This window comes from Bos javanicus, chromosome 10, assembly GCF_032452875.1.
Source record: "Bos javanicus breed banteng chromosome 10, ARS-OSU_banteng_1.0, whole genome shotgun sequence".
Classification (NCBI taxonomy): Eukaryota; Metazoa; Chordata; class Mammalia; order Artiodactyla; family Bovidae; genus Bos; species Bos javanicus.
In genome coordinates, this window is record NC_083877.1 from 85,087,104 (window position 1) to 85,111,444 (window position 24,341).

General features: G+C 40.5%; 1 protein-coding gene across 2 annotated transcripts in view; it reads left to right on the forward strand.

Annotated features, from left to right (window-relative positions):
• LIN52 (lin-52 DREAM MuvB core complex component) overlaps positions 1-24,065 on the forward strand; it is a 113,978-nt gene extending 89,913 nt beyond the window's left edge. For both annotated transcript variants that reach the window (XR_009738814.1, XM_061429436.1), the window contains one exon: positions 22,011-24,065. Coding sequence is in view for 1 of the 2 variants with exons in the window: in XM_061429436.1 (XP_061285420.1) it covers positions 22,011-22,066 (56 nt within the window). In the remaining variant the exon portion in view is untranslated. The remainder of the gene's footprint in view (positions 1-22,010) is intronic.
• Positions 24,066-24,341: the final 276 nt, after the last annotated feature.

The following is a 24,341-nucleotide window of genomic DNA, read 5'->3' on the forward strand; positions in this document are numbered from 1 at the left end:
GTATAGATCAGTCTTATGGACTCTGTGGGAGAGGGAGAGGGTGGGGAGATTTGGGAGAATAGCATTGAAACATGTATAATATCATGTATGAAACGAGTCGCCAGTCCAGGTTCGATGAACAGTACTGGATGCTTGGGGCTGGTGCACTGGGACGACCCAGAGGGAGGGTAGGGGAGGGAGGAGGGAGGAGGGTTCAGGATCGGGAACGCGGGTATACCTGTGGCGGATTCATTTCGATATTTGGCAAAACTAATACAATATTGTAAAGTTTAAAAAAAAAAAAAAAAAGAGTGTTGTCTTCTCTTATTCTACGCAACAATGAACAGTTTCTCAATCAGATTGTAACATGAGACAAAAAGTGGATTTTATACCATAACAGGCAACAACCAGCTCAGTGGTTAGACAGAAAAGAAGTTCCAAAGCACTTCCGAAAGCCAAACCTGCACCAGAAAAAGGTCATGGTCACTGTTTGGTGGACCTGCTGCCCATCTGATCCACTACAGCTTTCTGAATCCTGGCAAAACCATTATATCTGAGAAGTATGCTCATCAAATCGACAAGATGCACCAAAAACTGCAATGCCTGCAGCCGGCTTTGGTCAACAGAAAGGGCCCAACATCATACAACCAACACTTCAAAAGTTGAACAAATTGGGCTATGAAGTTTTGTCTCATCCAGCACATTCACCTGACCTCTCAGCAACTGACTACAACGTACTTCTTCAAGCATCTCAAAACTTTTTGCAGGGAAAATGCTTCCACAACCAGCAGAATGCAGAAAATTCTTTCCAAGAGTTCATTGAATCTCAAAGCACGGATTTTTATGCTACAGTAATAAATTTATTTCTCATTGGCAAGAATGTGTTGATTATAATGGTTCCTATTTTGATTAATAAAGATGTGTTTGAGCCTAGTTATAATGATTTAAAATTCATAGTCCAAAACCACAGTTACTTTTGTACCAACCTAATAGTATATTCACAGAAGTATGCAACTGCTGTGACAATCTAATTTTGGAATATTTCCATCACCCTGAAAAGAAGCCACATAACCATTAGCCGTCACTCCCGTTCCCCCAGTTCCACTCCCCAATCAGCCCTAAGTGATTGTTAACCTACTTTTTGCCTCTGGATTTCACTCCTTTTTATTGCCAAATAATATTCCATTGTATGGATATGTCACATTACTCATCAGTTGGTGGACATTTGGGTATGTCCACTTTTTGGCTATTATGAAAATGCAGCTATGAATATTCGTGTGCAAGTTTTTGTGCCATCATTTTAAACTTTCTTTTGACGTGGGATGTGTTTGTGTAAGTTTTGCATTGGACTCTGTGGATATAATTTTAACTAGGTGTAAATACAATATATATCACCCAATATGTATATCAATTCAGTTCAGTCACTCAGTCATGTCTGACTCTTTGCGACCACATGGACTGCAGCACACCAAGCTTCCCTGTCCATCACCAACTCCCGGAGCTTGCTCAAACTCATGTCTGTCGAGTCAGTGATGTCATCCTCAGCTGACGATGGTGATACAATCTTATCCTCTGTCGTCCCCTTCTTCTCCTGCCTTCAGTCTTGCCTTGCATCAGGGTCTTTTCCAATGAGTCAGTTCTTCGAGTCAGGTGGCCAAAGTACTGGAGTTTCAGGTTTAGCGTCAGTCCTTCCGATGAATATTCAGGACTGATTTCCTTTAGGATTGACTAGTTTGATCTCTTTGCAGTCCAAGGAACTCTCAGGAGTCTTCTCCAACAACACAGTTCAAAGCTTCGATTCTTCAGCACTCAGCTTTCTTTATAGTCCAGTAATATCTAAATACATTTTGCTTAAACTTAAAGATAACTTAACTGTTTATTGATCTCTCCTTTGTATTCTTGAGTCACTCAGAAACTGAGTAAGCAAAAACATAAGTCTTTTGATTTCATCATTCTCAGTATTGGATTCTATTGCGAAGCTCTAGAGTTGGATATTTCATATCTTGAGCTAGGATGGAGAATAGCATATTGTGAATCTTTTTGCAGTTGGCTGACTGTAATGGCTAACTGACAGCAATAGGTCATACCCTCTGTTTTTTTTTGTTTCTTTGTTTTGCCTGCTCCAGGTCTTTGTTGCTGCGCATGAGCTTTTTCGCTAGTTGCCGCATGTAGGTTTCTCTCGTTACGGAGCATGGGCTCTAGAGAGTGTGGGCTCAGAAGTAGCGCCTCATGGACTTAATTGCACCATGGCATGTGGGATCTTAGTCCCCCAACCAGGGATCAAACTCGTGTCCCCTGTATTGGAAAGCAAACTCCTAACCTCTTGGAGCACCAAGGAAGTCCCATGTTTTGTTGTTATTTTTAACCTTGGTCATATATTCTTATTTTGTTTTTGCATAGAGTAAAACTTTGAAAGAATAGAATGCTTCTGGCACATAGAGATTCATTTCTTTATTGACATTTAACCTCAGAGATAGATACATCATTGATTATACAGATGAAGTGAATGTACCCAGTAACTCAAGCTGAACTTGGGCAATCATTAAGAAGGTAATTCAAACAATGTGATTAATGTTAGAAATATTTAAGTGTTTTATTCACATTGTCTTCTGGCCTTTGACTCAACTCTGGATTTATTAGAAATAATACTCCTCAGTCAAATCAGAACTAGATTACTAGGGGCTTAATAAATAGTCTTCATTTAAAATAAACTTTTTAGCATGCTTCTCTACTGTCCAAAAAAATAAGTGTTAGGTTTGTTTGGTTAAAGGAATGCTAGCTTATTAGAACCAACATGAATAGAGAGGAAAAGACTAATCTAAAATGTGGTTTTTAGGTAGAATTAGTTCAGGTTGATCTTAGAAGCACAGAATTTTTAACTCATTAAGGTAGTATCCTCCACCCTGGATTTCATAAATTATGTCTTTTGAATAAGAAATAAAAATGTTTAAAACTTTAAGAGAGGAGGAGGAAATGATAACCCACTCCAGTATTCTTGCCTGGAAAATCCCATGGATAGAGAAGCCTGGCGGTCTACAGTCCATGGAGTCACAAAGAGTCCAACATGACGTAGCAACTAAATAACAACATCTGTTAGTTAATTTGGTGGGGGGAAATTCTTTTACAATGTACTGTGCTTAAAATATCTTACAATTTTATTTGTCAATTATACCTCAGCAAAGCTGAAAAAAATTTTTTTAATAAATTTTAAGGGAATTCCCTGGCGATCCAATGGTTAGGACTTCACATTCTCATTAGTGATGGCCCAGGTTCGAATTTTGATTGGGGAACTAAAGTCCCACAAGATCCACAGTACAGCCAAAAAAAACTTTACCAAATAAAACTTTTAAAATAAATGCATAGTAAATATTTCCATTTTTTCAAAAATCTTGTGAAAACATCAGTCTTAAAACTCCACTTGGGAACAAATCATTTGACTTAATTGTGGTTTGGTTGTTGATGGTCACGACTTTTGCTTAACCAAATATGGTAAATAATTATAATTGGTTTGTTTCTGCCAGATTTGCGTAGATCAGATTTGTGACTTGTTTAATTTCTTAAAGCAGGGCCATTTCTTTTACTACTTTGCTAGCCACAAGAAATCCCAAACGGTCCTGGGAATTAAGAAAGTACTTAGAATTTATTCTAAGATTTATTTCATAATATTCACTTGATTTTTACCCCGTGGCCTAGTGGAAAGCATTTAGAAAGGCTGTCCTTAGTTTGCCGCGTCGTTCCTAGATACTGTATTCCTAAAGGGTCAGTTCAAGTATCACTCCTTTTCTGAAGCTTTTCCTATCCATCCAGCTCAAACCTTCTGCAGATTTGATTGTCCCCATGTCTGTCTTTGAAATGTATTGTTTACTCCTTTTATAGCTTAGATAACATTATTTGATAATTATTTATTTTCCAGTCTGTCTTCTGCCAGATTCTCAAATTTAAGGATTATATTATAACCTTAACACTAAGTATAATGCATGGCACTAGAGATTGAGCTGGAGTTTTGATAAAAAATTCTTATCCTTGGCTGAATTTTAATTTCTCCCTTTGTGGCTCATAGAGAAGATAGTGTCAGTTTTCTGCATTTAGTTTTATGGTAAGAAGTATGCTTTATGATCATAATTTTAACCAATTAAAATTTTATTAATAATTCTTTTAGTAATTAGAACTAGAGACAAAATCAGAGTCTGGCTAAGATAGGTCATGTCTGATTCTTTGCAGTCCCATGGGCTGCAGCTCACCAGGCTCTTCTGTCCATGGGGTTTTTCCGGCAAGAATACTTGAGTGGGTTGCCATTTCTTCAGGGGATCTTCCAGACCCAGGGATAGAACCTGCATCTCTGGTATCTCCTGCATTAGACAGGCAGATTCTTTATCACTGAGCCACCTGGGAAGCCCAGGTAAGATAGGTTAGTGGTCCTCAAACTTTGAGCTTGCATCAGAATCACATTTAGAAAACTAAGATCAATGGCATCCGGTCCCATCACTTCATGGCAAAAATAGATGGGGAAACAATGGAAACAGTGACAGACTTTATTTTCCTGGGCTCCAAAATCACTGCAGATGGTGACTACACCCATGAAATTAAAAGGTGCTTGCTCCTTAGAAGAAAAGCTATGACAAACCTAGACAGAATATTAAAAAGCAGAGACATTACTTTGCCGACAAAGGTCCGACTAATCAAAGCTATGGTTTTTCCAGTAATCATGAATGGATGTGAGAGTTGGACCATAAAGAAAGCCGAGCGCTGAAGAATTTATGCTTTTGAACTGTGGTGTTGGAGGAGACTCTTGAGAGTCCCTTGGACTGCAAGGATTTCCAACCAGTCCATCCTAAAGGAAATCAGTCCTGAATATTCGTTGGAAGGACGGGTGCTGAAACTGAAGCTCCAATCCTTTGGCCACATAAGGAGAAGACCCGACTTACTAGAAAAGAGCTGCCACAACTACTGAAGCCCACACACCCTAGAGCTCATGAGCTGAAACTAGAGAAGTCACTGCCATGAGAAACCCTCACACCACAAGGAAGGGTAGCCCCTGCACTCTACAACCAGAGAAAGCCTGCACACAGCAAAGATGACCCAGTGTAGCCAAAAGTTAACAAATAAATAATCTTAAAAAAAATAATAATGGGTATGTCATAAGAACTTGTTGATTAGTTGAGGAAACAAGTTTAGAACTCTGACCTTTGATTTTTGTTGCCAGTGGTCTAGCATCTATAAAATGCTTCTTTTCTTTTTCGCTTCTTTATTGGCTTGAATGCAAATAAAATAAATGAAAAATGTGTTTTAAATTTAATTATTAAACATTATAGTAAATGTTTATATACTGTCTAACCAGATTTCCCCTTATATTTTGCCATGTTGATCACACATAAGTTGTTTTTAAGATCTTAAATTATTACCTGTACTGTCAATGAAAGAGTGTTTTTTCTTTCAGTATATGCTTACTATAAGGCTTCCCTGGTGGATCAGTGGTAAAGAATTCACCTTCAAATGCAGGAGGCGTGGGTTCAATCCCTGGGTTGGGAAGGTTCCTTGGAGAAGGAAATGGCAAACCCACTCCAGTATTCTTGCCTGGGAAAAGCCGTGGACACAGGAGCCTGGTGGACTATAGTCCATGGGGTCACAAAAGAGTCAGACACAACTGAGTGACTAAACAACATGCTTATTATGTTAACTATATATAAACTCTCTATATAGTTATTATATATAATCTATATATTAAACTATATCAGATCAGATCAGATCAGTCGCTCAGTCGTGTCTGACTCTTTGTGACCCCATGAATCGCAGCACGCCAGACCTCCCTGTCCATCACCAACTCCCGGAGTTCAGTCAGACTCACGTCCATCGAGTCGGTGATGCCATCCAGCCATCTCATCCTCTGTCGTCCCCTTCTCCTCGTGCCCCCATCCTTCCCAGCATCAGAGTCTTTTCCAGTGAGTCAACTCTTCGCATGAGGTGGCCAAAGTACTGGAGTTTCAGCTTCAGCATCATTCCTTCCAAAGAAATCCCAGGGCTGATCTCCTTCAGAATGGACTGGTTGGATCTCCCTGCAGTCCAAGGGACTCTCGAGAGTCTTCTCCAACACCACAGTTCAAAAGCATCAATTCTTCGGCACTCAGCCTTCTTCACAGTCCAACTCTCACATCCATACATGACCACAGGAAAAACCATAGCCTTGACTAGATGAACCTTTGTTGGCAAAGTAATGTCTCTGCTTTTCAATATGCTATCCAGGTTGGTCATAACTTTTCTTCCAAGGAGTAAGCGTCTTTTAATTTCATGGCTGCAGTCACCATCTGCAGTGATTGTGGAGCCCAGAAAAATAAAAGTCTGCCACTGTTTCCACTGTTTCCCCATCTATTTCCCATGAAGTGATGGAACGAGATGCCATGATCTTAGTTTTCTGAATGTTGAGCTTTAAGCCCACTTTTTCACTCTCCACTTTCACCTTCATCAAGAGGCTTTTTAGTTCCTCTTCACTTCTGCCATAAGGGTGGTGTCATCTGCATATCTGAGGTTATTGATATTTCTCCCGGCAATCTTGATTCCAGCTTGTGTTTCTTCCAGTCCAGCATTTCTCATGATGTACTCTGCGTATAAGTTAAATAAACAGGGTGACAATATACAGCCTTGATGTACTCCTTTTCCTATCTGGAACCAGTCTGTTGTTCCATGTCCAGTTCTAACTACTAAACTGTATAGTTATTATATATAGATTAAACTCTGGAGTTTCCATGAAGTGGACTACTATACACAGTATAATGTAATTTTATGGCTGAGGATATTTTTATGTTCTAATTCACAAATGTAAATCAGATTTTTCAGAAACATCAAAACTGGATATTTGAAAAACACAGATGGTTAACTAGCTGTAATTTCAACTCACAAGTAAACTAACCATTACCATATTGTTAGGGACCTGGGCCCTTGGCCCCTTTAATCAATAGAAATTGATACAAGGCCAGATAAGAATTCCAGTCAGGGCTTCATTAGGGCTGTGCTGCAGCATGAGGGAGGGAAAACAAGGAGCAGGTACTCTTGCTATCTCCCCAGAGAAGCTGCTTGGGTCCTTAAAGGGGGTAACAGCAGGGGCAGGTCTGTGAACTGGGCAGGAGGCATAGCTTAGGTGATCAGCCCACTCCATGGTGACGCTGTGTGCAGGGATCCTACATAATACCCTGCTTTTGCTCTCCGCCTCTCAGAAATGGCAGTTGGTCCCAGGTCCTTTTTGTATCCTCTTGTTCATAACTGTCCTAACTGTAATTGTTTTCAGTCCATTATTGTTTCTTTGTATTCTGTTGCTCAGAGAGATGTTAGTCCAGGTGCAAGCACTCTGGTTAAAGGTTCCAGGTCCCTTTAACATGACTACCTAGGTAGACACATCATACAATCAAGTTCTCACCTTGATGTGATGTTCTTTTGCAAGAAATTCAGGGATTTTCCTGGTAGTCCAGTGGCTAAGAATCCACTTTGCAATGTAGGGGACTCAGGTTCGATCCCTAATCGGGGAACTAAGATCCTGCATGCCGTAGATATACTAAGCCCGTGCACCGCAACTAAAGATCCCTCATGCTGCAGTGAAGATCAGAGATCCTGCTTGCCACAACTTAAGACCTGATGCAGCCAAATAAATAGTTTTTTTTTTTAATTCATAATCAAGTGAAAACAGTAATTGTTGTACATTTGTACTACTACATGATTTTAAAGGAAAAAGATTTTTAAATTAAGCCTTGCTGGATGAATATTATCAGTGAAATTCACTTGGTCGTGTCCTATTCTTTGCGCCCCCATGGAATTCTCCAGGCCAGAATACTGGAGTGGGTAGCCTTTCCCTTCTCCAAGGGATCTTCTCAACCCAAGAATCAAACCCAGGTCTCCTGCATTGCAGGTGGATTCTTTACCAACTGGGCTATCAGGGAAGCAAATACTATATATTGGGTATTTTTTCCAAGTCATTTAGGGAAAATATCTTTAAAAGTCTCTTCCACTGATGAATTTATTGTCTGGTCAAGTTGAGAACATGACCCATACATAATGTGAAACTACATTGCAATCAATTAAAATCAAATTATCAGAACAAGTAGTTTGTTTTAAATTGGATAAATCATCTATGAAGTAAGAGTGATCCAATTAAAGTAGGATTAGGGAGGTGATAATTTATATTCACAGCTGTTGATGGTGTGAAATTTAGCTGGACTAGTGAATTGGCTTCCCTGGTGGCTCAGACAGTAAAGAATCTGCCTGCTATACGTGAGACCTGGGTTCAGTCCCTAGGTTGGGAAGATCCCCTAGGAAGGAAATGGCAACCCACTCCAGTATTCTTGCCTAGAGAATTCCATGGACAGAGGAGCCTGATGGTCTGTATAGTCCATGGGGTCCCAAAGACTCAGGTATGACTTAGCCTCTAACAAACACGCTGATGAACGTTTAGATTAAGCTATTTATTTCTGTAACTTGTTAGCTATTGGACTGGTCTAGACCTTAAAGTTACTCTTACTACTGACCCTAAAGCTTTATTTTTATTTTATTGAAGTGTAGTTGATTTGCAATACTGTGTTAATTTCTGCTGTAGTGACCCTAAAGCTTTTTCAATTCAAAAAAATTTCAATTCAAAATTCAATAAATGAGTAACCAAGGACTTATTCTTTCCACCTCCCAAAGAATTTTGTAGGAGCAAAATGTTGAGCAAGAGAGCTGCACTTGTAGCTATTTTATGAATAAATTGAAAATTGTGCTCTTAGAGTTGTCAGTGTGGTTCCTTAAATAATTAAGAAAGGTTGGAAGGCAGCAGGTTCGTATCATTAGGCTTCACCTGAGTAAGATTTGGTGGACTTTAAAAAATGTTATCTGCTTTTGATCGTTTGGTCATGTGTAATTTGTTCCTCATCCAAGGAATTTAACGATGGAAATAAACACTCATGACATAAAAACTCACCCCCTTTCTCAAGCTTTTTCTGTCTATCCATTTCCAAGCCCTCTGTATAATTAATTGTCCTCATCTCTGTTCCCTGGCCTACTCTTCATTGTATTATGATATGCAATGATAATGAGAAAAAGCTATATTTCCAGAAGAGCAGTTGGTGAAGTTTGCTTTTTATTATGAAGCTTTTGCAAATGTTACTAAAGTAGTGAGAATGCTATAATGAATTCCACATACCCATCCCCAACTTCAGTCAGCTTTCTGCTATTCTTGTTTTATCTCTGCCCTCTTATATCACACTTTTGTTGTGGTTGTGTTGTTGGCTGGAGTATTTCAAAGCAAATCCTAGTGCCATGGCATTCATAAGTACTTTAGTATGTATCTCTAACCAAGAAGCCCTTTTAAAAACACAATTATTATACTAAACAAAATAAAATAATAATTCCTTAATAACATAATCCTTGTCCAATTTGGCTAAAACTGTTTTTCACAGTTGGTTTGTGTGAGTTGGTATCTGGAGAAGGTCTGCACATTTGCATTTGGTTGACATCAGACTTCAGCCTCTTAATCTTCTCTATAAATAGGCATGCTCTGTTCTTCTAGAGCTCCCCCAACCCCACCAGTGCTGTTTAATTATTGAAGAAACTAGGTTGTTTGTATGGGAAGATCTCCTGCATTTTAAATTTGGATGATTTTTATCCTAGTGGTAGCATTTCACGCTTTCCTGTTTTCCCCCCAAATTTCATGCAGTCTAGTGGAGTTAGAGAATAAAGTGATTTTGGAATCAGTCTTTTTGGAAAGAATGGTTCATACATGTACTTGCTATTGCTGCATATCAGAAAGCATAAGACCTTCATTTGTTCCAGTTTCAATGAGGATCATTGGGTTTAGGTGGTGTACATCTGATCTCTTTCATAATAAAAGTGATAATTATCAGTAGCAGCTATTTGGTTTTCCTGAAATATAGTCCAGAGAGGAAAGGCAAGAAAAAAAGATTGGTTTTTCCCCCCTTTTACTTACTGATTTTCAGAACATAAGATGAGTTGAAATAACTAAGGACTTTTAAGAAACATCATAGGTATTTATATTTAATATTATTTCTAACTACTATAATTATTATTCTTTCTGACAGTCAGAACTGTCCCATCTTTAGTTAGTGGACACCCCTTTTTGTTGACTCCTGTGTTGTTTGACGTGACTCCAGTAATCTTTGGTAACTTCTTTCCTTTCAGCATGTCAAGATATTCTGTGTTCATTTACTTCTTCAGACTTAGAATCTCATCCATATCTCCAAGTAACCTTGGTTCCTTTTAGTAGAAATCTAAGTATTAAGAGTATTCGTTAGTACTGAACTGTCAGGCTTCTGGTCCTTTTCCATGGACAGAGTTTGTAAACGAGTGTTGTTGTTGTTTTTTTTTTTCAAGAAAAGAAGTTGTATTCGTACCAATATGCCTAGTTCAAATTAAAAATGTTTAAGGGTATTAATTGATTTTTTAAAATTTTAATTTTTCTGAAGTATGGTCAATTTCAGAGAAGGCAATGGCACCCCACTCCAGTACTCTTGCTTGGAAAATCCCATGGACGGAGGAGCCTGGTAGGCTGCAGTCCATGGGGTCTCTAGGAGTCGGACACGACTGGGTGACTTCACTTTCACTTTTTACTTTCATGCATCGGAGGAGGAAATGGCAACCCGCTCCAGTGTTCTTGCCTGGAGAATCCCAGGGACAGGGGAGCCTGGTGGGCTGCCGTCTATGGGGTCGCACAGAGTCGGACACGACTGAAGTGACTTAGCATAGCATAGCATGGTCGATTTACAGTGTGTTAGTTTCAAGTGTATAGCGAAGCGATTCAGTTATACTTTCTTTTGTAGATTCTTGTTTCATTTATAACATTTTTGATTTTGATTTTTTTGAAATGTGCGGGCTTCTCATTGCGGTGGCTTCTCTTGTTGCAGAGCACGGGCTCTAGGGCGTGTCATCTTAGTAGTTGTGGCTCCGAGGTGCTAGAACACAGCTCAGTAGTTGTGGTGCACAGGCTTAGTTGCTCCGTAGCATGTCGGATCTTCCTGGATCAAGGATTGAACCCATGTCTCCTGCATTGGCAGGTGGATTCTTTACTACTGAGCCGCCAGATCAGTTCAGTTCAATTCAGTTGCTCAGTCATGCCTGACTCTTTGCGACTCCATGAATCGCGGCACGCCAGGCCTCCCTGTCCATCACCAACTCCCGGAGTTCACTCAGACTCATGTCCATCGAGTCCGTGATGCCATCCAGCTGTCTCATCCTCTGTCGTCCCCTTCTCCTCCTGCCCCCAATCCTTCCCAGCATCAGAGTCTTTTCCAGTGAGTCAACTCTTCGCATGAGGTGGCCAAAGTACTGGAGTTTCAGCTTTAGCATCATTCCTTCCGAAGAAATCCCAGGGCTGATCTCCTTCAGAATGGACTGGTTGGATCTCCCTGCAGTCCTTGGGGCTCTCAAGAGTCTTCTCCAACACCACAGTTCAAAAGCATCAATTCTTTGGCGCTCAGCCTTCTTCACAGTCCAACTCTCACATCCATACATGACCACTGGAAAAACCATAGCCTTGACTAGACGGACCTTTGTTGGCAAAGTAATGTCTCTGCTTTTGAATATGCTATGTAGGTTGGTCATAACTTTCCTTCCAAGGAGTAAGCGTCTTTTAATTTCATGGCTGCAGTCACCATCTGCAGTGATTGTGGAGCCCAGAAAAATAAAGTCTGCCACTGTTTCCACTGTTTCCCCATCTATTTCCCATGAAGTGATGGAACGAGATGCCATGATCTTAGTTTTCTGAATGTTGAGCTTTAAGCCCACTTTTTCACTCTCTACTTTCACCTTCATCAAGAGGCTTTTTAGTTCCTCTTCACTTTCTGCCATAAGGGTGGTGTCATCTGCATATCTGAGGTTGTTGATATTTCTCCCAGCAATCTTGATTCCAGCGTGTGCTTCTTTCAGCCCAGCATTTCTCGTGATGTACTCTGCATATACAAGATGGGTCAGGGCCAGACCCATCTAATTCCAAAGCCAGACAAGAGAAATCCTTCCTACTGTATACATTGTCTCTCTTTACCAGAAGGAAAGCAGAGAACACAAAGTTAACATTGTAAATGGTTTAGTCTCTTGTTTTAACCTGGCAGAAATACAGTGTTTTATCTTTTTTTTTTTTCTGTTTACATTTACTACTGAATGACTACAAATACATGTAATCAAAATACATGTGCTTATTTTCTGTGGGAATATTTTTTATGTAAGAAAATAGAAAAACATGTCTTCTTATCTAAGTTAAGTAAAACAATTTCAATATCTGTTTTTATTGTTTTCAATTTAATTATGGTTCTCTGTTTAAAATACTGTAGCAAAAATATCCCCCAGATATTTCTAGCCTATTAAAATGATGCCCCTTCTAAGTATCCTATTTATTTATTTAACAAATATTTGTTAAAATCTATATTCAGGGTATTTTATAGTGTATATTTGAAATAACTTCACTAAATGAAATAACCAAAACATGCAAGGTTTTGTAAATAGCCATTAAATTTTAGGGGGAAATTTTTTTCTTGTGCCAGCACTTACTGAGCACCTAAATGTACCATCTTAAGTCTTACAACAACTGACTCAGGTAGGTAGTAAACCCCCATTTTACAGATGAAGTAACTGAGGCATAGAGAGGCTACATAATTTACCTGAGATCACTATCTAATAAGTGATAGATTCAGACCTAAAGTTCAAATCCTTTGCTATCGTAAGTTTTTCTATATCATATATAATATATTAAAAAGTCCTATCAAACAACAAGAAAGTACGGAAATATATTTTTCCTTGCTGGTGAGTTAAGTCCATACTACCGTCCTATGAACCATGCGTGAAGATACATAGACGTTTTCTTTGCTGTCTTAAACCAAAACTATCTGCAGTTAAAACTCAAGATTCTAATTTTACAAACAAGGCCACCTCTAACAAAATTAAAATAAAATTACATTATCCCCTGGCTTAAAGAAGAATTCTCCAGTAACTATAGAAGTGCTTGTGGTGTGAAGAGAGCATCTTAAATCTCCATGTAAGTCATACACAAAGTGTTATTGCAGTGAAAAAATAGTGGCGTGAATAATACCTGCTCACAGCCCAAGACACTTGATGTATCTTGGACCTCAGTGTTTGTTGGATTTTGCAATTTCATGAGCAAGATTTGTATTTTTGTAAAGTTCTATATTTCTGTGTGTCCCACTTGATGTCACATCTGTATTCTCAGATTGTAGCGTTCCATTAAAAAATATAAATAATCTCAGCCCCTCCTCCCTCCTCCCCCTCCCCCCACACTCATTTTGTATAATATGGTAATGATATCACCGTAGCAGTAATTACGGGTCATCTTCATTTCTTTCATCTCTGCCTGTTCTGATGGCTTCATTCCTTTGACGGAAAAGATTTGGCTCTGGGTGCTATGATTATTTTGTTAAGCGTTATTCGAATAGACAGGAGTGAGAGAAATTAATCAATCCAAATGCAATTAGCATCATGTTTAACCCAGTGATGGACGTCTCAAGGTGAAACAGCTAGGGGAGTTTCAGACATTATTATTCAATCCGGTGGTTCTTATCTAAATTATAATCAAGAGAGGTTTTTATTGGCCTCGCAGTGTGAAGATGTAACTCTTTCCCTGGCCTGGGGGTCAGTAAGACTGGGGCCTGCATCCTCTGTAGATGTTTGCTACTGCCAGCACCCTGAGGTGGGGATGAGTAGGAAAGTTGTCTTAATGAACAAGTCCTTTGAAATTTATCTATGCTGGGATCCTGGTCTGAATTTCCTGGGAGTGGGATATTGCCTGTGAATAAATTACTCTAACTTGGGGCAAAATATTTTGTGTCCTGATGAAGTCACTTTGACTAGTCACTCTTTCTTAACCTTGCGTGATAGATCATTATTGCTGTACTTACTTTATGAATGAGGAAATTAAGGCTGTGTGAATCTACTAGCCTTTGGTCATAGTGTTTCACCACAATCTATATTAAGTACAGGCCCTGAAGTGTGAATGTTCTGTGAACATTTATGAGCATTTAATAAAAGTTTGCCCCAAGAATATTGATCCATTGCTTTGATCTCATTGCCTTTCGCTCAGTTGAGTTCGCCCTTGAAAAGGGAACCAAGTGAAATAGGCCTCTGGGCCCTCTGGAGAGGAAACATACCACAGACAAGAAGTTGTTAGGTCTCATTTCTTGAACATAGATCTTTGGGGTCGCTTGTTGTTTTGGTTTGTTTTTTAGTAGGGAGAAGAATGATAAAAAGGATTGAATATTTGAAATCTTGTCTTGTTTTGCTTTTGAAAGAGGGCAGGACAGGGAGAGTTGATGGAGAAACACAGGCTTTTGCTTGAATACATTTTTCAAATACCTGACAATTAAGATTCTTCTGCTTTCAATCTTCAGGCATCATGGCTGACACTTCCCGTATTTTATGTTCCTGCTTGATGTTTTATATTCTGAGAATATATCTGTTGGCTGGATATTTCTGTCTTTTTTTTCCTCCATTGTGAAAAGCCATTAAAATTATTTTCCATATTGGAACTATCCAAATGCGTTTACCTGTATGTTGAGTCCTGGCTTTTCTTTTTTATATTACTTCTTAGATAAAACAGTCTCTGGAAATGACCCTTACTATGAGTTGAAAAAAAAAATGTTTGACATAAAATTATCTTTTTCTGAATTCAGTGGAGAGAAGACTCTTCTTAGCCAAGCCACCCTTTTCGGAAGAAAAAGTCCTGTTGGAGAGACAGAACACTCTATAGAAACAGAATCTGGAAAATGTGCCCCCAAAAGGATTTTTTGAGAATTCTTAGGATGAAGATTTTCATAGTCAATGATAAGTTTGGTCACAGAGGTAGCACCCAAGCTATTCTTTCCTTAGATATGTATTTCATTGTCCTTTTGAAATGCTTATGCCCAGGGAATTTTAAGCAAAGGCCTCTGTCTGCTTTCAAACACTGCTTTTATATAGAGAAAAGAAAGATTTCTACCACGTACTCTTACGTGGGTTGACTCTCCCATGAGTTGATTGAGGGTGGTCTGTGGCCCTTATTACAATTATACCACTTTCTGAGGGCCACCAGTGTTCTAATGAGGTCCCAGGAGCCCTTCTCACCCAGGGACTTCATGCCCAGTTCATAGCACCTTCTGTTCTTGACAGTGGCCCCAGCCCCTGCTGCTCTCACATCAGAGGCATTATAAAGTACTTAGTCCTTGACTTGAATTATCGATCACTTAGTGGTAGGTTTTGTGCGGAGGTCTGACTGGAGCATGGTGAGGTATCTCACCTCGCAGCCTGCTCGGGCACTGCTCTGCTGTATGCTGGCTCTATGCCAGAGTGACGGGAAACCCTTCCCTCCCCGTTCCTATGAGAGAGACATCGGCTCTATGAATCCCAGTGGTTTCCTTTGTTCTCCTCTGATGTACCAAGATACCTGTGAACTGCTAGCTAGCTGTCTCCAAGGCCTCTTCTCATTTATGTGACTTTTCCCTCATACCTAGAACCTTGTAAGTTGGGTCTCTACGTGACTAAGCTGTTCATCCACCGCCTTCATGCTTCTCTCCTGCACAGTGCACACAGATGACTACCAGGTCCCCCTTCATTGTTAGAACACTTTCAACCAAAAAATATTTGTTAAAGAAAAGTCAAAACTGTAATCAAAACAAATGGCACATCATTTCCACAAAGTGTCTTCTATAAATCTAGTTAAATAGATAACCATTTAACACATGGATTTAAACCAAACTAACTAGGGTTTTATGTGCTCCTTTTTGCTAGAAGGAGCTGCTCGTACAGTTAAGGAAGGTTGCTGCCCCAACTAGTACCCAGGTTTGAGCCTCCAGAATAAACCTGTTACACAAATGCAAGACAGTCGTGTTTCCCTTCATGTTTGAGATCTTTTAAAAAATAAATAGTTTATCCCCTTTTTGCCACTCCTGGTGCTGCTTGTATGCTCAGTTGGGGCTGACCTGGTACCTCTTTTGTGACATGGCAGCTAAGGAGATGCCATTGTTTCTTGTGGCCGATGGATGCCCAAGGAAGGAGTCATCATATTAATGAAAACCAAGAACAGTCATCGTGTTAATTTGAAGGTGGCAGGGCAGGACAGTTCTGTGGCACACAGATAAAGCATATACCACTTAGTTAACTAATGAAGGTTTACTGTGAAAGATAGGGTTTGTCAATCAGGTAGATTAGATTCCGATTTAATGGGCAGCCAATTCATGAAGCAGATGCACTGTAAGAGCAAAATAACTTACTGGGATATGAAAGACAAGAACTGAATGAGCACGCCGCTGATGAGGAGGGGCACTGTCACAGAACCGGAATTCGGCCGCATTTGTTGTCAATCAAAACATAACATTGGTCATTTAGGGTTTTTTTGTTTTAAAGGAATATGCTCATGTACATCACCAGTTACTTGAAGTGCATAAAGAAGTGAGAAAGGAGTACACGAAAGAACAGAAAAATCCATGCTGTACTAGCCAAGATGCAGTTGGTGTTCCAGCAGCAGACAGGAGGTGTCTGCTTTGAAGGAACTTGCACTTTACTCCAGAAGTCAGTTCCCTCAGACCAAGAGGACATGCTCAGTTTGTCTCTCCCACAACCTGACTACTACAGTATGGCTTTTTCTATTTTTTCCTGTATGCCTTCCTCACTCTTCACTGTACTTCAAGTAAGTGGTGATGTAGATGAGCATATTACCCACCCCCTTTTAAAAAAGAAAACAACTAAATATAATGTTATGTTCTGATGGACAACAACTGGGGCAGAATTCTGGTTCTGTGACAGTCTTCCTCCTTTCCTCCATCAGTGGCATGCTCATTCAGCCCTTGTCTTCCATATTCCAGTAAGTTATTTCGCTCTCACTGTTTAACAGAAAACAAACAAAAATCCTTGCATACAATTCTCCTGTTCAATTGGAGAATTTTTTTTAATATTTTTCACTTTATCACTGTAAAACCTAAGGCGTTTTTTAACTTTTTTGTACATTAGCTGTTATGTGTAGGGCAATCTGTCTTAAAGCAGGGATAAATTGCTCTAAGAGAAATGAATCCTTGATAATTTTCCCATTAAGCATCTTGTGGCTTAAATAAACTTCCTGTTTGACGTGAAAGAAAGAGTCATATAGTAGCTAGCATTTACCAAATGCCTGTGTGACCCTTGTATTAACCCCACCTTGAACAGATGAGGAGTTTGAAACACAGAGAGATGACTCTGGCAACTTGCCTGCAGTGGTTCAGGCTCAGTATGGGAGCTGGGATTTTGAATCTGAGCCTGGCTAATGCTAAAAACCCTGCTCTTGGGAATTCCTTGGCAGTCCAATGGTTAGGACTCCACGCTTACACTGCTGGGAGCCTGGGTTCAGTCCCTGGTTGGGGAACTAGTCCCGAAAGCTGCATGGTGCGGCCAAAAAATTAAAAAAAAATAAAAGCCCTGCTCTTTTCACAACATTATGCTGTCTCCTTTGTTTCCTGGCCACTCATATTAGAGTCTCCTGAACAGTCTGTTGTTGCTCTTCAGGATGTGAGAGAACCACTGAAAAGTAACTCTCCTCCACCTGACTAATATTTTTAATTATATTGAGACACAGAAATATTTAAAATAGTTTGCATTAGAACTGAAAACCAAATGCTATGAGTTTCTTCCATTTCATTAAAAGTTACTTAATCTTTCGATTGTCTCCTGTCTTAAAGCCAAGCAGAATTTTATCAGGCAATTGCCTCAAAGTTATAATCTGGAAAATCTTTCCGTAATGAAACCCATATGTCATGGGCGAAAGGTGCAGAGCCCTGGCAGAGAGGGCTGGTCTCATGAGAGCTTGTGCACCCAATCTCGTTAACCAGGGTGCCTCTGGTAATCCCTCATCCCCTCACCAGTGAGAAATCAATCTGTACCACTGAAATCTTTTTCAACCAGCCACCAGAAAATTTACTGCAGAGAAGGCAGTTTGGGGATAGTCATTGTGGAAAGGGAGCCAGAGGCAAGGCTGAGTGTAGGCTGGAGGAATTGGAGAGTCTAAAGAAGAGATTACATTCAAGCACACACCACCTTCACCGCAAGCAGGATGGAGTCCTCCCTTCAGCCCTGACCTCTCTAACGTGTACCCAGGTATTTACAACTGCCATGAACCTGACAGCCCTAGGGAACCTGTGAAGGGGTAATAGAACCAGCATCAACCTGAAAGTTGATTTTAGTTTATCCGTTTGTTGTCTTTAAATGTGTACACGTTGTCCCCCTGTCGCTCACTCCGTAGCAGTTCTCATGTTCACCCTTTGGTGAGAGTCTTGATTGCGGCTTTCTCGGTTTTTGGTCTGTGCCCAGCCTAGCAGGGCCCGTAAATCACAGCTTGATGTGGAGGTCGTGCTTCTCTTCTGCACGGCATACACTGTGGTGGCTGAGCACCAATGGATCCCCCTTGGCTTAGTGATTACACTGTGGTAGCAGTGTTGCCCTTCTGTTGAGTCTTAGAATCCTAGAGAATTAATCCGGAACTAGAAGATAGTTAAGAAATGGTGTTGACTCCAGATAAAACTCTCTAGCAATTTTATTGTCCCCAGGACGGTCTTCTGACACATTGTGGGGAAAAAAGAACCAGGAGAGAAGGCAGGAATCATAATTGCCAAGCTGAGGAGCATAGAATCTTACCCTGACTATTAATGCAAGGATTATACTGAGAAGAAGGGATGGAACTAGGCAGGAGGATGTAGAAATACCTTCGTCTCCTCTGTCAGCAAGCTGTCGTCTTCTCTAAAGGTTTTTCCCCAACGAGATTTGAGATCCTTGGTGGGAGTTTTTTAGTAAAATATATTTACATATAAAACCGTACTGGAAGGTGTGTGGGGGTGTGTGTGTGTGTGTAGAAGAGGAATACGGAATAGTAGCAGAAGGCTGTCTCTACTCCTAATGGGATTTTGTAGCAGCATGTGCGAGTTTGTTTCAGAAGTCAAAAATGAACAGATGTTGGTATAAATTACCTCTGTGTCTGATGTCTTGCAAATTAAAAGCGCGGTTGGCATCACTAAACAATTTCACTAGGTTTGGGGGGTGCAGTTAGCGGGCGGTGATTACTGTAGCAGGTCGGTAAGAATCTTCATGATGCAGTAGAACAGGAGAGCCAAGGATAGAGAGATGAGGAATAAAACCAGGGGTATATGAATTAATCAGAGATGTTAACATCGCTGATGACAAGTGAACAGGAGGGCACGTGCTCTGGAGCAGCCGCTGACCCGCAGCAATTTCTCTGTGCACAGAAAGGGGTTGGTGCTTAGGATGTGATTTATAGGGTACAGCCCTCTTTTAGGGAGCAGCTATGTCAGGAATTCGTATATCTCCTATATAGGACCAGCGAGTAGGAAAACTTTCTCCCCTCCCATGTAGAAGATGATGTCTTTTGAATTACTTCTACTTTTACGGTGGTTTTGCTGCAGCTCTGTGTACTTAGATTAGGTTGAAGGGGGAGGAATGATTGAGTAGAAAGGGGGTTGTTAAAAAGGATTGGTTAGATTCAAGGAGAGCTTGCCACTGAGAGACTTTGGAATATCCGTTTATTTCTCTTTTTAAATCCTTTTGATCCCTCGAATAGATTGGATTTTGTAAAATTTTAGGTCTTAAAATATTGGTCATTTTCCCATTTGGGGAAAAAACAGTAAAGAATTGGGTTATATGAAGTGCAAGAGGCAGAAATAATTAGTAAAATCAGTACAGTGCTCTTAGCCCAGGATTTTTGGAACAAGGCTCAGTTCTACCCACTGAGTTTTTTTTATTACCCAAGTCTGATTTCTAAAGCACCTGCTTCTAGCCATGCTGCAGGCTCATTGGATACTGTGTTTAAAGTCATTAGTAAGCACTGGAGAATAGACAGAAAACCTATCCAAGGAGGAGTAAATGATGAGACCCACTCTGAACAAAAGTATAAGTAGTCATTTCCTATAGGATCAGGCTGAGGGGAAGATTCCAAGAATTGGGATGTTTGAGATTGCTAGTCTGCCTTATCACAATCCACTCACTTATTCACTCAGGAAATACTGCGTACAAGGGAAGCAGCAGACTACCAACTTCCTCTGAAAGGTGATGTTTTAATAATGTTACCACTGCACTAAGCATGATCATGGCTGAATACCCAAGAGGGCAGAGCAGGTGGCATTAATCTGCTACTCATTTTACGGATGAGGAAACTGAGGCTCAGAGATCCTACCCAACTCAAGGTGTCACCCAGCTGACACTAGAGTTGGAACTTAATTCAGAGCCTGTATTCTCTGAAAGAAGTCCATGCTGCCTCCCCTGGTCAAGAAAACACTTGTTTGGATTTCTCCTAGAGTAGTTAGTCCTGTGCCTGGATCTCTCCATAAATCTGGTATTACTTTCATCAAGGGAAATGACTTTCCTGCCAAACAAGGTAAATTTTAAAAGACTCCCACAGTGTAGAGAGTGGAGCAGTGAGGGTCACCAACAAGTCTTACTGTTTGTCTGTGGAAGGGAAAGAAACTGACTACTGTGTGCCCACTTGGTTCCAGTTCTTTTGTGTATCATCATTCATCTAGCCAGCATTTATCAGCAGATACTGAGTTCAGTGCTGTGCTAGGTGCTGGCCATATAAACAATAGTAAAATACCACCTCTGCCCTCAGTTCTTACATTTCCATGAAGGAAGACAATCACATCAACAAGTAATTGCAAGTCTTGTAGGAACTTTGTATGTATGGAGTTTGGCATAAGCCCACTGAAGGAATGGTCAGTTTGATTTTGGCCAGGGTAGGGTTGTGGGTATATGAGATAAAACCCAGGACTGGGGCTTCCATTCCTAGTTAATGGGATTTCCTTTTCCTTTGTTGGAGCTTTGAACTTGTGAAAGATAGGGAATGAGTAGACTACAGTTACCTAAAACTTTCCAGTAGTTACAAAGTTTGTACTGTTTTCTTTCTTTCTTGTAGAACTAAACCGAGAACAATTCAATATGGGTGGTAGGGGTGGGAAGTGGGCACCCGTCATCTGGCACCATTTGCTCTGCTGGGAAGGAAAGCACAGAGCCTAGGGTGAAGGTCCTTCTCATCCCAGCAGGTGCCTCCCTAGTCATCTCCTTTGGCCAAGATGGAGACATGTCCCTGGGAAGCCAGAGGGCACCGCAGCCTGCTGTGTGTCCACCGTGTGGTTCCAGACTTCTGGACTCCAGCTATAGAAAACTTTCAGCACTGTTACATCCATCCAAGAGACATAAAAAGAGGATCCATTTAAGAGACATAGGGATAAGGATGAAGGGGGTTATGCCACATATGATTTTTGAGAATTTGCTTGACCGAGCTAAAACTGGGGGCTTATAAAGTGGGTCTTGTAATTGAGAAATGTTTTACTTTGATTTTCAGAGCCTCATATGTAGGAAAGTAGCTGTATAAACCCTCTTGTAACTACAGCATTCAAAGATTGATGGTGCTGCAAGTCAGAGAAAGACACATAAACCTTGCCTGGCTATATTAAATATCTAAGGACTGACAATGCCAAGAGAGAGAAGACCAAAGCTCTATAAACCCTACTTTATTACTCCATCCACAGATGAACTGCACTGAGGGAATATAAACCCTGTTATATTACAGTGTCCAGGGACTACCACTCCTGAGAGATGGGGTAAATGATCTCTAATTTTGATTTGAGATTATAAATGTCCAGAGACCAACAATCTAGAAAAGACTGTGATCTTGGTTGGATTTTAGCTTCCAGAAGCAAACCTCCTGAGACAGTGAACATGAGTCTTAGGTTACATTCTTGAGGGAGAGAGGGATTTGGGGGGAGCTCCCTGGTGATTTTTTTTAAAGGGTAAATGATAAAGATTTCCCCAGTTGGCCTGCACCTTATAGTAATTACCAACTTCAGGACAGTGTTGGTAATTACTATAGTTGTCAAGAGTGCTTTGTGTTTCCTTCTTTTTGGAGCTTAGTAGGGATGGAATCTGTTAGGATAGCAACTTTGTATACAATTTATGTCAATGTGCATTCTCAAATTAAGCCTTCCTGTGAACCCTTTTTCAGAGTTTAGGTGTTCATTGATCTTTCATGTACTTTGTGATTCCAGCCAGAGAGATGACAAGGGGGAAGTTCCTCAACATTCTAGAGAAGCCCAAGAAGTAGCAGCTGCTTGTGGACAGGATGTCCTGGGGCCCGGAACCATGCTTCCTTCCCAGTGCAGCTCTGAAGATGCACACCTCACTGCTTCCTGACCAGAGGCCAGAGGGTGCACTCCAGAATTCACCCTCTCCCCTGCTTCTGGCACTCTGCACCTCTGAGGATGTTCGGCAGCAAGAGAAGAATCTGCTCTACCCAAGGATCGGTGCAGTGATTCCATCAGCTTCCAGACTTTGACCGTCTCAACCTCGGATGCTGGTGACACCAGAGAGCATATCATTCTTAAAGGTCAAAGTCCTGCTTTCTCGTTTCCAGAAGTGATTCAGGAGCTCCAGGATCTTACAGTTGATTTGATTCAGTGATGGCAAAGTCAGTTGAGACATGTTGATTGGACGAGTTCCTTTGAATCGTACTTCATCTCTTAGGAAGTATTTATGATGCTAGGAGACCAGAGGCCAATTAGATTCTGGACCAGTTAGATTCAGGTCAGGGTACAGTTTGACCTGCAAACCCACCAATGTATACTAGGTTCCAGGAATCCCCAGCTAGAGAAATGCTTTTGAAATTCTACACCTCTCATGATAGTCGCATCCCCCAATGCCTTCTGTTCCCTACCTCCAACGGCCCCCCATGTGTCTGACTCCAGAGAGTGGGATCCCTGTGTACCAACTCCCTCCTGGGATTAGCTTGTACAGTGAAAGGCGCATGCAGGGTTGCATTGGGTTCTAGATATCAAGACTAGCTTAAAGATGATGGAAAGGACTTTTGAGTTCTGCTTAATCTGTTACAGATTCAAGTGAGAAAGTAGGTATGGCCTGAAAGATAGAAGGGGATTGAGTGCAGAAGTTCCCATTTGATTAAAAACTAGAAATTGTAATTGACCTTAAGGGAATGTGCTATGGAATGGTGGCAATATTTTGCTTGCCCCGCTATCCCATCTCATAGCACAGATTAGATAGTTCACTCATATAACAGAAATACACACACACACACACACACAGAAGAGAAAGAATTTCTTGACTCTACAATTCTTATGGAGCTCTTTGTCCATTATCTATGTTACGACCTGAAAATCTAGCCCATGTTTAAAATTGATTGTAAGTATTCTCCTTATTTTGTCTTGTAAGTTAGCCCCCAGCTTCTGTTATTTTGAGAAGTTCATGGGGTTTCCTAAACCTTATGAAAAGAAGGTCCATGTGGCAGTAGTGTGTTAGTGTTTAGACACTAGGGATGTTGTGGTCAAGGTCTGATGCGGAGTGTCTGGCTAGGGTACAGCACTGCTCAGTTGAACAGCTGGTCCGTTAGCCGTTTCCTGACACTTCTGCCTTGTTTCCCGTGCTAGAAGTAAGGCTGGGTTTTTCTTTCATTTGCTTCCTTTGACCATCCATGCAATTTTACTTATTGATCAGGGTGGGTGGAATTTAACACAAGACATTAAAAGAGAGTATGAGAAGGCAAACATTCTGTTTGGATGCGATATATAAGGTTAGGCTAGAGAGGTTTTGATTTTAAGTAAAGCTTATCATTGACATTCCTTTATCTTAAATACGGTTAAAGAATGTAAAAGATGGGGAGAGAGAAGGAAGGAGGGCTGTGCAAAAAAATAATGCCACAATGTCATATTCTAACTTTGCTCTGTTTTTTGAGAATTGATGGTGTCAGGCACTTGTAAGTGCTTGAGGATATTGAGAAATAGATGGAGAACATGGGGGTACCTCCCTCAAACCAACTCCGGTCTGTAACCTGGTTTTGGGGTCTGCTTTGGCCTCTTCCTTTTACTGTCATCTTATCCACCAGCACTTAATATACGTAGATGTTTTAGAATTGCAATATTTATTGGTTTTGTATTTGCTGTCCTTAGAAATGTTATTGATGTATTTTTATATTGATAATATAAATTTATGTACAATGTGTGCATGTATGTATTTTAGGATGTTAGAGGATTGTACTTTGTATATGGTGGTTTCTGTGTCGTCATAATAAATATTTACGTTTTATTAGGAAAGTGAGTTTTTCCTCGAAAGGTCAACTTGCATATTTAAAGCACAGACCTCATCAGAAAGCACAGCTATAACAGCAGATGACCGACTGTCTTCCCTTTAATATCACGCTGGGCGATGTGGGGCTTTGTGATCATCTACCACATGGTCTCCAGCTACCAGCCACCCAACTCATTGTTTCATACTTCCCCTCGTCTGCTAATAAAGTCTAGACCCGTCCTCCTGGCATTTAAAACTCTCTACATGTAACCCTAAATAACCCTCCAGTTTGGTTTCCTTTC